We start from the raw sequence: 18,757 nt of genomic DNA, 5'->3' as shown, positions 1-18,757 counted from the left end.
TCCAAAGGTTCTCAGTAGGGTTAGGTCAGGGAAGGATGGAGGCTACACCATGACTTTCTCTCTTTTTATATTCATAGTAGTCAGTGGAGATAGTGCATTGTCATGTATGAAGATGATCTTGCTACGAAGGCACGATTCTTCTTTTTGTAGTATGAAAGAAAGCGGTCAGTCAGAACTCTATATACTTTGCAGAGGTCATTTCACACCTTCAGGGATCCTAAAGGGGCCTACCAGCTCTCTCCCCATGATTCTGCCCCAACACATCACTCTGCCACCTCCTTCCTGACCTTGCAGCCTTGTTGGGAAATGGTGGCCATCCACCAACCATCCACTACTTAACTAGAGTTACTTTAAGCCATGGCATATGGAGCTGTATAGTTTCTTTTTCATCTGCCTGTGTCAAACAGCTGATCTGCGGTGGTGCCAGTAGTTGGTCCTCACCAATCTAATCTAATATTAATCATAAGGATAGGTCATCAGTAGTAAAGTCGTGAACAAGCCATTAAATATTGACTGAACTCGCTGATTTTGCCTGAGCTGACTGACAATCTGATGTGTATGGCTGCCATCTGACTATTCAAGGACAGATTTTGTCACCGAAAGAAGGAGTGGACATGTTGAATTTGACATGCCTGATTCGTATGTTCGCAGGAAGTGTCATTGGATTCTTACCCCCTTTCCTTAATTAGAACAGGCGAACACTCGGCCGAGTCAGGCCTGCATATATGTGGTGGGTGGTTGGTCAGTTTATATTTTTGTTGGCTTGTGCAATATTGATTGCAAGGAAATTTATATAAAACAGATAATCATATTTACAACAATTCAGACAATCTTAACTGAATGTCAGAATTATGGAGAAATGGGCCCTGTTCACATCAGACTTTGGGTTCACATTATGTATAATGTAGTTGCAGCCTCATCCTGTAGCATGCTTGTAAAATAGCGATCTATATATATATATATATATATATATATATATATATATATATATATATATATTTTTTTTTAAAATCATTAATAGGAATAATAATCCAAACCTGTACTTCTTTTGCATGGTTGATCTCTTCAGTACACATTTCATAAATATATATAAAAAAAATAAAAAAAATAAAAAAAATAAAAAAAAAAAAATCCTAAAATGTATATTTTACTCATCTCCAAATATATAACAAAACCACCACTTCGCTATTAAGCCCAAACATGATGCAAAGTCTGCAGACTAATAGGCGCTGGCATTTTATTGTGCCAACATGCCTCCTGATCATCTGGTGGGTTTTATAAGGCATTCTGTAGTGACGGTAGTTACATGAAGTTACAGCAGCTGTCGCAGCAGAACTAGGAAGGTTTCATTTATGTATGTTAACACTGACTCCTACCTGCTGATAAAATAATGCCGTCTGTAAACTATGAACTGGAGATGCAGTTACATCCGTAAATGCCGCTGCTCTAATCTTTCTTTTATTATTCCCAGGTGACCTGAACAATGTGAGGTTTTCAGCCTACCGCACTGCTATGAAGATAAGGAGACTTCAGAAGACATTGTGCTGTAAGTGTACACATCTTGCAGTTCAACATATTACGTGCTGTATATATTAATCTGCCTGTCTGGGTCATCTGTATATCACATACTTACTGTATATCCTAATGCAAGAATTGTGAATGTTGTTATATCAAAGGAACTGTGTATATTTTCTATCCTCATCTTGTATTCATATTAAGAAGATGCAAGCCATTGTTAGTGTAGTGTTATGGTAAATTGCGTTTGGATATGTTGGAGGCTTAGACAGAGAAGGGGCAAAGCATGGATTCATGGGCGCCCATCCCCTGGTTCTAGCACAGTTGGAATTTCTTCTGTAGCCCCCATCATTTCCGAGCAGTCAGTGCAATTAGATTCTCTAATGTCAAGTGGGTGGAGTCAGGCAGGAGTAGGCAAGGGGGCATGACTCAGCTTCAGTTAGAAACACACTCAGAGCTCTGAGTCACACTTTCTTCCCTGCTTCTACCTGACACCACCCACTTGGCATTAGAGAATCTAGTAAGCATATCACCAAAACTAGCTACTCTGATTGCTCAGGAATGGTTGGGGGTAGAGAGAGTGTGTCAATATCAGTGGAGGGAACCTATTAAAGGATGTAAAGAGCTTGAGTTGGTGGAGGTGGTGAAACGTCATCTCTGATGGCAAAACACTGAGTAAAAGTGACTGGTGGCTCAGTGGTTAGCACTCTAGCCTTGCAGTGCTGGAGTCCTGGGTTCAAATCCCACCAGGAACAACATCTGCAAGGAGTTTGTATGTTATCCCTGTGTTTGTGTGGATTTCCTCCCATACTCCAAAGCCATACTGATAGGGAAAAATGTACATTGTGAGCTCTATACAGGGTTTACAATCTACATTAAAAAAAAAAAAAAAGATACTTACAGGAATATTGCTTGACTGTAAACTAATCTTTAGAAACCAGTTTCAGACAGCCGCTATCAAGACATAAAGGGGGGCATCAAAAGGGCACAGGTACCCCGGAGAAGAACACACGGCAGTTTTAGCACGTTACACATGAGGCCGCACTATGTTATACATTGTATTCACTTTAATGGGACTGAACTGCAAGTAGCTCATGGGACTGATGAAAATAACATAGGGGCTGTGAAGTGAGTCCACAGGGGTCCTGGGTGTCACATACCTGTTCATCTAGGATTGATGACCTGTCCAAAGGATATTTTATCAGTCCTCTAAGACTGGAAAATTCCTTTAATAGATGGAAAATTATCAAAATTAGGGTTTGTTAGTCTGGAAATAGATGGCTATGGAATGAGAATCTAGATTATATATTAAAGGGAGAGGGGAAAAACTTATTAGTGAAGTCTATAAAGTTCTTTACCAGTTCACCGTATGTTTTAAGGTTTTGGTGAAAGAGACAAGCGACAAAGGTGATTTGGGGCAGTGATGCCTTGGCTCGACAAATTTATTGTAATTCACGCCAGAAAACTAGCTTGAGTTATACCTAAAATCTACGCCAGTTTTTGAATGCAATAAAAATTCTGGCACACAGGCCTGCTCCTGGATCTTGTAGCTCGCAGAAGTCAGAGAATTAAGACATCAGTCTTGACAAATGCCCCAAGTGTACAGATCTGAGAGTACATATCACTGTACACAGCCATGGCTGAGCCAGGTTCAATGAAATGGAAGTTGTACGGCAGTAATCTGGCTCAGCCGCTACACAGTGTACAGAGCTGTCTGTCTCTGGCTTACTGTGTCTTTGCTAATGCCATGGGCACTGATATCAACTTATGGGTCTTCTGGGTGTCAGATTGACGCCTATCTGATATAATCAGTCTCAAAAATTCTGGAAAACCTGATTTCTGAGATATCCAATGTGTCTTTTGTCTAGTTAGTGTTTCTCCAAAGGAGCGCAGACTAATATGTTGATGTGTTTCATAATTTACTCTCCTCATCTAACAATCTTGCTAATTCTGAAGGCAGCCAGTGCTGAAATGCAAACAATGTGAAAGTTTAGGAATCTCAGGCTTCCTATAATTGTCAGGCGGTTTATGCGCAAAGCAATCATTTCTTATTTGATAGGTTTGTTGCTTCATTATTATTGTGGCGTGTTTCACCAGTTCCCGCTTAATCTCCTAGCGATGGTCTGCTGATGTCTATACAAGGATTCATTTCATTTTGTTTATGGAAAACAATAATTTCACAACCAACAGCTATTTCAGAATCATATTCCTTGTACGTAAATCACAGCGTGAGGCGCAAAATCATTGATGGGAACTATAAACCAAAAAGAGCTTCTGGTAATCTTCTCATATCTCTGAAAATGAAAGAATAACTGAATGTTTCCACGGTTTTGGGAGCCGCTTTATTATCTATCTATCTATCTATCTATCTATCTATCTATCTATCTATCTTCAGTATCTATCTTCAGTATCTATCTATCTATCTATCTATCTATCTATCTATCTATCTATCTATCTATCTATCTGTCTCTATCTATCATCTATCTATCTATCTATCTATCTATCTATCTATCTATCTACCATCTATCTATCTATCTATCTATCTATCTATCTATCTATCTATCTATCTATCTATCATATGTGCCTTAGCATCGTCTACACTGCGCTTGATGTGTGCTGTCTGATTTTCTGGGTCTTTTTTTTTTTTTTGCATTTAACCAGTGGGTTACTTACAGTCGTGGACAAAAAGGTCAGCACTGGAAATAGAGTCTTTCTAGGGACTCTAACATACTGCGATTTTTGCTGCGTTTACACAACATGTGGCCCCAGCGTGACACAGTTTTCTGTCTTTGATAATAATATGTCAAAATCAGCTCAAAATGAGAAATTTACAGTATATTTTCATTACTTTTTCTAGTAACACAGGATCATTTAGCATAGTCCTAAGAGGTACAGTATGCTGTAGGCTGTGTTGGTAATTGGTATGCAGAATATCTCATGTTATTAGCTAGATTTTCACTTTGGATTTCAATCTTTTATTATGAGAGTTGATATCAGTGGTGCAGAATTTGCTGCAGATTCAAGGCAAAATCCCCTATCGATCCTAGCAGAAAAAGATTTCTCATGTGCTGGTGTTCTATAGTATATTTTATACAGGATTAGTAAATCTTCCCCACTTCTGATACCTTAAGTGAAATAAATATGGCTGCATTTAGCCATGACTGGAGAAAGATAAAAGCATTTGGATGTATACAGTATATTAAAGAAATTGAAGCTGTATAGATCTGTTTGCCCTCTAGGGGTCCTTACGGGAATCCATTGTATCCTGTATGACTTAAGCAGGGGAAGCCAGCGCGGCCCGGACCTAACAAAACTCAGATCGGGTCGGTCGGTTAGAAGCGTGAGGCCCTTAAAGGGGCTCTATCAGCAAAATCATGCTGATAGAGTCCCACATCTGCGTGAATAGCCTTTAAAAGGCTATTCAGACACCGGTAAAGTTATATTAAACTAACCCCCCCCCCTCCCCTTCCCCGTTTTAAAATAAAACGCTAAAAGCGAATATGTTCAACTTACCGAACATGCACGGTGGGCAGGCATTCGGGGTCCGACGTCATCTTCAGCCACGCCTCCTCTTCCAGCAATGTCCTTGGGTCCTGTCTGACTAACGAACTGACATTGATAAAAATGGCGCGGGAGCATGCGCAGTAGTAGAAGCCATGTTTTATCAATGTCAGTTCGCTAGTTAGACGGGACCCGAGGACATCGCTGGAAGAGGAGGCGTGGCTGAAGATGACGTCGGACCCCGAATGCCTGCCCACCGTGCATGTTCGGTAAGTTGAACATATTCTGTTTTAGCGTTTTATTTTAAAATGGGGGGGGGGTAGTTTAATATAACTTTACTGGTGCCTGAATAGCCTTTTTAAAGGCTATTCACGCATAATTTTGCTGATAGAGCCCCTTTAAGCTCAACCAGCCCATAAGCAAGCAAGGAGTAAAAGAGACTTAGAAACCTGTTATATTGAAATTTCTCTCTCCGAAATTATTGCGTCAGTGTGAAATACTTAAAGAAGCCCACAAAAAATGGGCAGGGCGAGCCAGCGGGGCCCTATGGTCCTAACCGAAAAACGCAGGTCGATTACAAGCGCGACCCCTTAACCACCCCCATAAGCAAGCAAAGAGTGAATCAATGTGAAATACTTAACTAAAACCATAATCCGGTATTTATTATTTTTTTTTGTAGAGCCCTCCTGGGCCTAAAGCAGTTTGAATTGAATATAGAACGCATTTTTAGGGCTAATTTTTTCAAAAAATCCTGGGGGGTATTCCATACCATCCAAACCCCCCGGTATGTAGGGCCAAAAGTCAATTGCCCAGGGCCCCGCAAAGCCTGGATCCGCCACTGGAGGAAGCAGTTCATTGGCCCCTCCTTTCTTCTGTAGGTCTGCAAGCATTGTCATGCCTCATCTTTGAAGTAGGTACAACACAAGTCACACTTGGTCACGTCAAGCTGTTTATTGTGTGTATTTTATGTTCCAGGTATTTTGATCAGTAATGATTCCATTGAAATGAATTGGCTCTTGTGCTTGATGAAATATCTGAATAGATTTTTTCTTACTCACAATTAAATATCTTAATTCAAGGTGAATCCCTGTTGTAGCTTTTCATCTGAATACCACGTGTAATAACTAAACCACGTGGCTTTATCTCACTTATGACCTCATCAATCTGCCAGATATTACAGTAAATACCTGAATGACACAGAATAATAAACCCAATCCAACGGAAGTGAATGTCCTTCATCCAGCAATAGCTGAAACATCTAAAGAATAGTATAGTAAATAGGATTGACACAATAATGATACTAAGTATAGCCTGACGCTTTATAAATATACTATAATGTCTCTTTCTGTGTCCGGTCCCCGTTCTGATTCTGTTCAGATGTGCCGGCTTCAATATAGCAAGACGGACGGCTCTTGTTTAACCACTAAACTCATTCATCAGCGCTCAGTATATGTGTCAGTTACGTATAAAAGGACATATAAAGCAGAAATTTATAGCCGGGTGTCCGCAGATGATGGACACGAATGGTGTTACTGCATATAAAGTAGGCATAAAACAAAAAAAGTTATTGCAAGCGTTGATACAAAATTTGCTAAGGTGATCCTGCAAATCATTTTTCTCCTCCTATTTTATAATGTTTTTTTATTCTTCTTCATCCCTTTTTTCTTTGTAGTCAGTACACCAGAAAATAAATATAATAAAAATAAAATGACACTTTTATATAAATGACAATAGTTATTATTCGAATACAGATCAAGTTTTGTATGTAGAAGTCACTAACTACTGCTCTGACCCCGGCTGATCATGAGAACTGGGCTCCCTTGTACCCCTGTCTGAATGGAGTGATAGTAGCGCCTGCGCTGCCACTCCAGGCAATTACACAACAGCAAACATATGTAATACACAATAGAATGAAATAACAGTCAGATGGTTACATAACCATATTTTGTAGTATCCCTTTTATAGTGAGGGTATTATTTGCCCTCAAATTTCAATCGGAGGTGCATTTGCAGTTTTAATTTAAAGGGATCCTTGTTTATGTGGATAGGAGATAAGTTGCTGTCATGGACTAACCTACACTATACATTGTACCTCTATAAATAAAATGTATTTCTATATAAACCTTTTATGTTGTCAAATTTGAGGCCTCCACAATTGGAAGTTGACAACCATTTCTCAATTGCGAGCATTTTATTGGGTGGTGTCACACCCTGGGATGGCTACGTAATAGTAACTCCTTTCGAAGAGCCTTATCGAACCATCTGCTCTATATAAATGAAAGCGCTTATCAGCCCGATTGATGTAATAGATGATCTGTCCAAAGAACTGTAACGATAAAATAAAAAAGTTCTGTATTAAAAGAAGCTGCTATGCAATGAAATACAGCTTAGGGAACCTAAAATGTTGAGCTTTTTGCTTCAGTAGTATAAATCCAGCCCCGGCTTACTCGTGAATGTAGAGATTACCCTGCCTTATGAAATCGCACATTTTAAGCTATATTGACAATGTAGGGATATATGCTCAGAGATTCTGTGCATTTACTTATATGTCTGCTGTTCAGCGAAATTCAATCACAAATGCTGCTTTTGTGCCTGAGACGACAATGTGTTGGCAAGAAACTGGACTTGAGTCTCCAGCAGAACTATTAAGTGGTTTTCCATGTTCAAAGTAAGCAGATGACCCTATATCACATCCAGCCAAAGCCTTTCTCGAGGCTCTTGCCCTCCTCAGACACTTGCTTTTCATTGTCGAAGTGCAGTGATTTATGGTGTTTCATAGACCTGTCACATTCTATTACCATAATAAAATGACATTTGTAATTTTAATTTACTATTGACACCAAGCCAAGGTATACCTCCTGGTTGAAGTTCTAGACACATCCACACTGCTACAGAGAGAGTATGCCAAAAAGTCATTCTTTTTTCCATTCATGATCTGAATTTTCTTACAAAAACGGGATCGGATTACCTTACAGTCTACTTGTCCAGTAATCCTTGTCAGACATTTGTTTTATGCTCTCTAGTATAATATCTAGAAGCCAAGACCTATGTTGGCCGCTATTGGCCATATATATGAACTTCTACACATCTTATGAACGATGGTCTTCTAGTTATAGTAATTGACTTTGAGTCTACACATGATGACCAATGAAATGGAAAGTAGGAGACCCCTACATAATACACAATCTGCAAAGCAACACTATAGTAGATGGGTCAAGTTTATTTTTCCGAAAAACAATGGAAAATGTTTCTTTTTAAGGGGTGTAACTTCAGGGGGTGTAGAGGGTGCGGTGGCACTCAGATTAAGAAGGCTTAGAAGGCCCATAAGGTGCCTCTTCCCAATATGGGGGGGGGGGGGACGAGCACTATAAACAAGACAATAACAATAAACAATAACATTTGGGGGCCTGGTACAGGTGTTGCATTGTGGCTGAGGAGCTTTATATTACCCCTCTGTTTCTTTTCTTATGGATTTGAAGCAGCCAGTTTGGAGAGGACTATGCTTTGACTGGGTATACAGTAGGTTCTCCACAGGGGAATTTGTGGTACCCTATAGGGTGGCCTTTTAATCATTGCTATACTAGGTGAAAAAAGAATTAAAGGGGTTCTCTAGTATCAGACTGGTGGGGGCTGACACCCAGCACCCCTGTACCTGTTTATGTAGTACTGTACTTGTATCTTTATATTACTTATCTGTATCTGTAATACTTTACCTGTATACACACATGGACAACATTGTTGGTACCCCTCATTTAATGAAAGATAATCCCACAATGGTCAGAGAAATAACTTGAATCTGACAAAATGTAATTTCCCAAACTACATGTTGACAAGCCACAAAGCTTCTGGGAGAATATCCTATGGACAGATAAGACAAAAATGTAACTTTTTGTCAAGGCACATCAGCTCTATATTCACAGATGGAATAATGAAGCCTATCTTGAAAAGATCACTGTCCCTACTGTGACACATGGAGGAGGCTCTGTTATGTTCTGGGGCTGATTTGCTGCATCTAGCACAAGGTGCCTTGAATCTGTGCAGGGTACAATGAAATCTCAAAACTATCAAGGGATTCTAGAGAGAAATGTACTGCCCAGTGTCAGAACGCTTGGTCTCAGTCGCAGGTCTTTGGTCTTGCAACAAGATAATGACCCAAAACACACAACTAAAAATATCCAAGAATGGCTAAAAGGAAAACACTGGATTATTCTGAAGTGGCCTTCTATTAGCCCTGACCTAAATCCTGTTGAACATCTTTGGAAGGAGCTGAAACAGGCTGTCTGGAAAAGGCAGCCTTCAAACCCGAGACAACTGGAGCAGTTTACTCATGAGGAGGGGCCATAATACCTGCTGAGAGGGGCAGAAGTCTCATTGACAGTTACAGGAATCGTTTGATTGCAGCGATTGTCTCACAAGGATGTGCAAGAAAATATTAAGTTAAGGGAACCATCATTTCTGTCCAGGCCTGTTTCATGAGTTTTTTATTTTAAAAGAATTCTGTTGAAGCGAAAAGCAATGTCTGACTTTCATTTGTTCATTTTCACAGAATTTTCATTTATTATTACTTTGGTCAGATTGGAGTTATTTCTGTGACCATTGTGGGGTTTTCATTCATTAATGGAGGGGACCAACTATTTTGCCCATATGTGTATGTAGTACTGCACCTGTATCTGTAGTACTGTACCTCTATATGTAGTACCTCACCTGTATCTCTAGTACTGCACCTGTATCTGTAGTACCGCACCTGTATTTGTAGTACTGTACCTGTATCTGTACCTACATACATTAGCATATAACTACTCACCTCTTCTCCCTCTATGTTTGCAGTGGATCTTCTGGAGCTCGGTACCACTCACAGCATTTTCAAACAGCACGAACTGAATCAAAACCAACAACTCTTGTCAGTTCCTGAAATCATCAATATCCTCACCACTATCTATGATGGACTTGAAGAGAAAAACAAGGACCTGGTTAATGTGCCTCTCTGCGTAGACATGTGTCTGAACTGGCTGCTTAATGTATATGACACGTAAGTTACTGCTTTATTCATCATAAAATTCATTGTGATAGTAAACCTGGACACTCCTTGGAAACTGGATAAAAAATACTATACTATAGCATCATAATAACAGATATTATGTCCCTAATACAATGGTATACCATATATTTCTCCCTAGATTATAGCTGCTGCATCGTACATAGTAATTTAGGTGACATAGAGTTTCATAGAACTTGTATACAGAAGACAATAATATCCATATGTTACTACTACTACTATTAAAGAAGCCTTGTTTATAAGGAATGCAGAATTTTCTCTAAATAGTGAAATATATCACTTTTTTTGTTATATTCTCCTGATACCACATAAAAGATGCGATCAGCTGACCAAGAAGCATTTGCTTGGCCGCACCATTAAGCTGGGTTTGCACAGTGCGGTGCTGTCTGATTTCAGTTGCAGTTGTGTTGATTTTTCTAAGGCATCATGTCCTCTTAGGTAGAGAATGTTATATACCATAGCAAAGCTGATAGTACAGTGAATACAGCTCACTTTCAGTGCTACAGAGGAAGTGGTCAAGATCGGAATTCCGGAAAACCCTTTAGTCTAAGTCCCCACGTTGCAGAATAGTTGCCTTTTTTGGTGCAGGTTTTGCTTTGCTTTTCGAGCCAAAGCCAAGAATTTATTGAGAAGAAGAGAGAAGTAGAGATTGCTCTATAGTTTACATTCCTTGTGTAGCCACTCCTGAGTTTGGTTAAAATAATTGCAACATGTGGCTTCTTTTTCGCAACATGTGGCCTTAGCCTTAAAGAGGACCTTTCATGTGCTCGGGCACATGCGGTATTATATGCCGCTAGAAGGCTGACAGTGTACTGAATTCAGCACACTATTGGCTTTCCCGTTATGTGCCCCTGGTGAAGAGAAATTGATGCCATTACCGTAGCTCTTCACTGTCAGAAGGGCGTTTCTGACAGTCTGTGAGGAACGCCCCTCCTGACAGTAGAGTCCATAGTGCGGTATTGTTAGAGGGGGCATTGCTTACTGCCCAGCCATGACGCTGAGTGGTGAGGAACAAACCTCAGTACTAGTCTATGGATGAGTACTATCAGGAGGAGGGGGGGTGTTCCCTCTGACAGTACAGTGCTATGGACTCTACTGTCAGGAGGGGCGTTCCTCACAGACTGTTAGAAATGCCCTTCTGACAGTGAAGAGCTACGGTAACGGCACCGATATCTCTTCACCAAAGGCACATAACGGGAAAGCCGATAGTGCACTGAATTCAGCATACTGTATATAAAACCGCACGTGCCCGAAGACGTCAAAGGTCCTCTTTAAGGCTCCATAAACACGTCTAACGGTGCACTATTGGAGCTCACTTGAACAAATATTTTTTGACTAGCTTGACATGAGGGTGTGTACCACTGTGATAGATCTGGCATATTGACAGACTATAAAAAATTTAAAAAAACAATGCACAGCTCATCCTTGTAGCACTAATCTTGTTGTTGGTTAGGGTTGACCCACACCCTTGGACAGCAGTGATATGGAGAAAACCAATGGTGATAGCAATATCCAGGTACGAGAATAAAAATTAAAAATTGTCTCTTTATTTCTTCATATTAAAACTGAAAAGCTATCTCCATGGGTATCTGTTTTCGTGTTTCAAGGCACTCTGGCCTCTGACTCATAGCTATGACTAAGAGGCTGAAGTGCCTAGAAGCGTACATGGATACCCACGGAGATATTTTTCCAGTTGTAATATAAAGAAATGAAGTTACAATTTTAATTGTTTTTTCTGGAGCTGGATATTGCTCTCACCCTTGGTATTCTCAGATTGCCTACCTAATTGTTTATTAGTATTTATAGGTCATTCTTATTGGATGTGAATGGAGAAAAAATATTCTCTAACTGAAAATCTGAACTTTTTCCTTGCCATAGATGCCTTATATTAAAAAAACTAAACTTGCAGGATATAGAAAGAAACAAGTGTCTACTGTATTCAGAGTAGTGATCTCTGCCTGGCGTATTCCAAGCTATGAAGGATACGGGGCACTATAATCCGTCGCTTATGAAATGTTCCATTTCTGCGGGTTAATTTGCTTTTTTCGGAGGTCCATACTTTGAACTCTACTTGCTTTGTTTAGATGTTGTTTCGGTGGTTCCGGTGTAGTGAAGCCTTCGTGGATTTTGACACCAGCTCTGTTTATAACTTTCATGTTAACCATGTAGACAAGTTCCGATAATTAAACAGTATTGGAGAAGCATCTGCTCGCTTCATGCTGTTAGCCTGGAATTTAATTACCGGCTTCTCAAAGTGAACATGTTGACAGGCTGCAGTCTAGCCCACTAACACCAGACGATTCGCAGAAAAGGAGCTTTTCTTGTTAAGATCCTGACAGCGGCAGTTTTCTGAGTGCTGTCAAGATAGCAGCCACATTTTGGACTGTTCAGTCCTGCCGGAGCTGAAAATGAGTAAGCAAGTGATGACAGGCCATCAGATTCAGGGATGAACAATGCATTATGGGCATTATTACGCTTTCTGTAATCTAAGTAATCGTAATAAAAAAATCCTTACTGGAAAATTTGTTCTAAACCAACAACTACGGTATGCTTCCCGCCTTCCCCATACTCTCTTCCTTCTAACATCCCCATATTCCCTTCTGCCTATTGAGAATGCATGCATACTGGTCAAAGCAACCATGCATGGGTTCACAATATGGACACTTCAATAAGCTACTAGACCTTACTTTTAGCCTAAAGCCCCACGTTGCGGAAACACACTTTTTTTTGCTGCAGTTTTTTGAGCTAAAGCCAGGAGGAGCTTAAGCAGAAGGTAGAAATATAAGAGCTTCCTGTAAATTTTCCAACCCTCCTATAGTCATTTTTGGCTTTGACTCAAAAAAAAGAAAAAAAAAATCTGCATTTCCGCAACGTGGGGCCTCAGGCTTAAGCAGTTTATCTGCTTTGAGAATAAAAAAAATTGGACATGTTGAAATTCAATATGACCAATCCTATTTCCCGAGTTCTGCAAACAGAATGTCAGCCAAATATTTCATACACGTTAAATGGTTGGCCAGTCCTACTGAAATCAGTAGGAGAGTCAGAAATTAGATTTGTTTGTATGGCCGCCTTTTAGAATGAATTTTGTTTCATCTAGTTAGTGATAATCCACCATTTGATTTTTAATATCAAAACTAAATAGTATATTTTCCTTTAAAGGGGATGTCTCAGTACAGACCTTGATGGCACAACACTAGGATATGCTATAAGCAGTGGCATAACAAGTGTCTTGTGGGCCTCCGGAGTATAATAATCGGAGGCCCAGGGAAGGTGAATAAAAATAACAAGCTCTAATACTCACCTTGTCCCACCTTTCCTGTGCATCCTGCTGTCTGCAGCATCTTCGGCCATCTTTCCGACGTCTCTGCTGAGGCCTGTGATTGGTCCTCAGCGGTCACGTGGGGACGCACTGACATCATTACACCATTGCGCCCCATGTGACCGCTGGGGCCAGATCACAGGCCTCAGCCACATGACGGAAGATGCCGTAGTTTCACCTTCCTAGGCTAGGATCTATCAAAAAAGGGCCCAGCGACATGCCGGGGTCCCTTTTTCATTTACAGTATGTATAGTGGTCAGCGAACCAGGCTTTCCCCGACCACTGACATAGTGGTACCAGGCCCGGCATCTCCACCTTGCCAGGCTCGGTCGTTACGTTACGCCCCTGGCTATAAGCGACCAATCAGTAGAAATATAGGGCTTCCTGCATACAGTCATAGTGGTTTTCAGTGATCAGCAATCCACAAAAAAAACTTGTCAGCATGCCATGCGCAGTCATAGATCTGCAGAATTATTTGTATGGATCCACAATACTTGTCTGCGCCGCAAATGCAGAAAAATATGAGTCCATATCAGCCGTTGCAGATAAAATTACAGTCGTGTGCATAGGATCTAACTGTTGTTAACCTAACCAATGCTGCAGCTAAGCGTCAAGCATTCATGTGTCTTAGGGACCCTTTTCCTGCTAACTAGGGCTGTGGAGTAAGGGGCGTCAAATGTCTGTTCTGATAGAGCCTGTTAAACACAAAAATAAAAAAGCGGACGTGTATCATAAAGGACATTAACAGACATTAACAGATTTTAGAGAGGACCATTCATGCCCTCAGGAAAGTACGGTTTTAGGATAAAATGAGACATTCCAAGGTAATCACTCAATTCACAAAGTAGTGTCATTTTATTTTGTAAAAGGAGTCAGAGTGGTGACTTTTTTCTACTCACACTCTACCCAAATCCACAAGTCCAACTCAACAGTCCTTCCTCTAAGTGACTAGGCCAATGCTGTATGTCCAGGCACCATCTACACATAAAAGGACACTGGCTGGTGACGGCTCGTACAGCTTTATATATGTTACAGGCAATGTATGGAATTCTATAGAATGCCTGGCGTTTTTAGGCAATGTATGAAATGAAGAATCGTTACGTACTTTGCCTAGACATTCTATAGAATGCCAAACGCTATTCAGGCAAAGTATGAAAAAGTCCCCCAAATGAGCTGCTGCTGTTCCGTGAAGTTGCATAAAAGAATAACTGGGAGTCCTGGTCACGTCTCCCCGCCCTGTACCCGCCCACACTCTCCTAAGCCACAAGCCCCACCTTCTTCCTAGGTCTGTAACACTAACCTCGGAGTCGGGGGCAGCGAGTCGAGAAGAGGACAGAGAACAGCGGGGACCGGACCAGCGATCTGTGCAGGTAAGTGGACAGCAGGGGGGACTAAGTAGCCAGAGAATTTTTTTTAATCACTACATAGCGTGAAGTCTAACAATTAAAGCATTCACTTTTTAGACTCCATGCTGTGTAGTGAATATGATCATTTTTAAAATCTGATCTCTGATTATTAAAAAATCCCATTGACTTGCATTGGGATCGGAATTGGGATCAGGATCGGGTTCAAATGGAAAATGATCGGAAATCAGATTTTAAAAACGATCCTGAAATCTCAAGATCGGCTTAACCCTAATGTAGGTCCTCTTTTGGGAATGCAGTATTTCAGACCTTACCTATGTATACAGTACAGTGAATCCATACCTATCTTCTGGAAGTTTTTGCCTTAGAATAACGCCCACTGTACGTCTTTTCTATTTGTAGATACATTTGTTGAGACTGTCAGTGTTCAGACAACGGGAATTGAAGATTGTGATAGTTATAGCGTGATCCCTCGCAATAGCCAGAACAGAACCTGTATTTTACTGGAGCTCTAATTTTAGCCTGTAAAAGTTACATATGATGGAAACAAAAAAAACTAAACTTAGGGTTGTCTTATTCAATCCTATTAAAGCAAACCAGATGTTCGCTCAGTATAGGTATTCCCTGCTGGTTGTCAGGGAAGTCAGAGATGCGGCTGCTGCTGTGAATACAACAGCTCCTGCATAATCCTCTCTTCAGTTACTGCCCTGTGCAGCGGTTCACAGCGGGCGCCCTGCTAAATCACAAGCACAGGCCACATATATTTTATAAGGAAGGAATAAACCTATGTTTAAATCACTGGTCAGTGTATCCCAAGTATAAAGCGAGATGCAGAGGACACCTGGTGTGTAGGATTAGATTCCATTGTACAGCTTTCTTGTACTCTATTCTTTGTACTGTTTGTACAATCTACACTATAGCTATGGAAAAATCTACTTTATCTGTCTTTGTTGTGGCGTACAACAATTTTAGATAATAAAGTTTTAAAAACATTTCCTATCTTTTCTAGGTGATCCTTATCTGACCCTTAAATATGTATACTGCACCCTAACAATTCTAGACCAATTGCAGATTTGTTGGCTTAGTAGCATTGTTGTATATTGGATATCCAAAATGTAGCCGTGTATATTAAATGTAGATTACAAAGCAGGTACCCAATAGATATGATGCAGTCCTCCACTACATGACAAGTTCATATTAGGTATGATGAAGTCCTCCACTACATGACAAGTTTAGACATTTTAGACATGATTAGACATGATGCAGTTTTCCAGCAGTTACCTAATTTTCTGAATTTCAGAACAGTAATAATATATTAATAAAGTTAATAACCATATTAACCTTAATATCCAGTGCTTTTTCCGAAGATATTAGGACTGCTCTCTTCTACACTTGGATGACATTACTTTACCTAGCACGTAGCAGGCACTGACATCACTAAGATCCAGAGCAGAACTCCTCGTAGCCGTTCTAAGCACCAATGGCTGATAGGGAAATGTTTCTACTTCTATGAATACAAAGAATTTTTAAAACAGCGTGAGATAGCGAGAGACGCCTAAGAGCCTTCTGATGAATTGTATTATCCAAAGATCCTCCGAGTCAGCCACTCTTTGCCTTTCACTGTGTAATACGTTGTCATGCTGTGTGTGATGGGGTGGTTTCTGTTGCATAAATCACTGTATTAAAGACGTGCTGTGGATAATGTAGCCTCGGAATATCAATGGATTAGGGGCATACTGTGATAACGCACTTCTAATATTCATTTTCTGTGCTCTCATATCAGAACTGATTGAAATGACCATACTTTACATTATTGGCTATGTAATGGGAAACTTTAATAAAGTACTCTTAAAGTATCACTTTCATTGCACTTTGTGCTGTACAAACTCACAAGCTGTTGATTTGGGTTATTTTCTTCAAAAAAAATAATAATAATAATTTCTCTAGAACTGTCTAGTTCTCTGTGCTGGAACATGGCACAGATTGAAGTGGAGACGGCCATTTTCTAGATTGTCATGCCAGGAGTCCTCCATTAGTTGGAAATTCTTTCAAAATTTATCGTCCTATGCTTCATAACATGGTCAGAGACTGTGAGCTTAGACCGCGGGGGTCACTGATATCTTTATAGCCCATTACTTTGTCTCTGGGACATTTCAGACTATTAATATACCGAGCAGACTGGCACTGAATGGTAAGCAGATTCATCCTAGATCTCCAGTCTAAATTCTCAGAAGAATCCAAACTTTTACTTTGTGAGAATTTATTAAACTTGTGTTTCTTAGCCAGATTTAATTAGCTCCTTAAGAGACGTAAGACACGCCGGAATTACTAAGAGGCTTCAGGTTTTTAATCATTTTTGCACATGTTGGTGCGCCTGAACTCAAATATATGCCTGGCAGAGATTTCTGGCATAACTTACACCAGTTCTAATAAATGTGACAAACCGGGGTGTCCCCCCAATGTTATATATGATGCAGATATTGATGGGGAGGTGCACCAAACCAAAAAGCAAATCCCTTTGTCATGTACCACACCCAGTGGCTCAGGCTTGGTTCATATCTGCATTCAATGACCGTTCGGGGATTCTGTCTCTCATTCTGCTTAAAAAATGTGCAATATGCATTTTTTTTTTTTTTTTTTTGGGGGGGGGGGTGATCATAGATCACTATGATTCTTGGAGTCCAAGACTTTGGTCAATGTTCAGTCCAGAAAGTCCTGCCAACTTACAGGCTCAATATACCTATGTGAAGCGACCATTAGCAGCTCTTCTCTGGCTACTGAAAGCGGTTCATACTGCGGGAACTTCCCTCGGTCGTCATCTCCTTTACATAAAATGTATTATAAGGAAACAATTCAAGTTGTAAATTCAATTTATATGAACGTTATAAAAGATCATGACTGATAGTTTGCTTATTGTAGGGGTCGGACTGGGAAGATCCGAGTGCAGTCTCTGAAGATCGGTCTTACATCCCTGTCTAAAGGTTTATTAGAAGATAAATACAAATGTAAGTATATTATTCCTATATTGTACGGATTTTACTGTATGAACGGGATTTTCTCAAGTTATCCTTGATCCCGAAAAGTTCTCCATTCTGAATGGAACAATGGCAGGGCAGTGTTCCTAGCACTCCATTCATTTCAATGGGATGCCGGAGATATCTGAACGCTTCGGCTAATGTTCTCCTAACCAATGGGGGTCTGAGCAGTTGGACCCCCACCAATCTGCAAGTTATCCCCTATCCTATGGATAGGGAATAATTTGCTTTGATGGGAAAACCCATTTAACTATTGCATAACTGGGTTTTGCAATAAAAAATACATTAAAAAACAATTGCATAACCGTATACATTTCTGTATACTATTTCTCACTTGAGCAGGTCTTGCAAATGAGCTGACATAGTTAGTTGTGCATATTCCAGGGCAATTTGTGTAATTCCGATTCCATTTATAGCAATAAGACAAGCCAAATCATATTTAGAGGATAATTATGAGTCCTACAATTGCTGCCTCTATGTGCCAGGGATGTGGCAGTTTTGACCTGTAGTTATGCAGTCAGTAATTATGGTTGGAAAGCTCAAATTACATTAAATGACGTTTTTGTTTTTTTGTTTTTTTTTTATTAAATGTCATAATAAAATATAATACTATTAGTCCATACTGTAGTCCATGGGTTCCCATATTATTTGTTTGTGCTCTTGCATTTACAATGTGCCCGCTTTTACTATAATTGCCAAACAATTAATTGCCTAAAGCATTAATATATGTAATATATCATCACTTTTGTCTTGTTTTAGGCTTGCACTTTGTTGTACATAGAAGGCATTACTAGGTTTATTAAAGGAAATTTCCCATCTGTAGGATTTGTTTTATCTTTGTTTGCTGGGACTCTGACTGTAGTGATCCCCATACATCAGAAAAGTAATGGACCAAGGCCCCGTTGGCGTTTTATTGCGCAGAAGCAACCATCAGGGTGGTGAGAATAGTATAGGACGTTAACCCCATT

At 40.1% G+C, this 18,757-nt stretch overlaps 1 protein-coding gene across 5 annotated transcripts in view; it reads left to right on the top strand.

Moving 5' to 3' along the window:
• Window positions 1-18,757, top strand: part of UTRN (utrophin) — a 497,025-nt gene that overhangs the window by 416,765 nt on the left and 61,503 nt on the right. For all 5 annotated transcript variants that reach the window (XM_075267488.1, XM_075267486.1, XM_075267487.1 and 2 more), the window contains 3 exons: window positions 1,472-1,546; window positions 9,843-10,044; window positions 17,674-17,759. In XM_075267488.1, coding sequence (XP_075123589.1) covers window positions 1,472-1,546; window positions 9,843-10,044; window positions 17,674-17,759 — 363 coding nt within the window. The remainder of the gene's footprint in view (window positions 1-1,471; window positions 1,547-9,842; window positions 10,045-17,673; window positions 17,760-18,757) is intronic.

This window comes from Leptodactylus fuscus, chromosome 3 (assembly GCF_031893055.1).
Source record: "Leptodactylus fuscus isolate aLepFus1 chromosome 3, aLepFus1.hap2, whole genome shotgun sequence".
Lineage (NCBI taxonomy): Eukaryota > Metazoa > Chordata > Amphibia > Anura > Leptodactylidae > Leptodactylus > Leptodactylus fuscus.
Note: the sequence above shows the minus strand (reverse complement) of the source record. Positions and strands in the feature narration are given on the sequence as shown.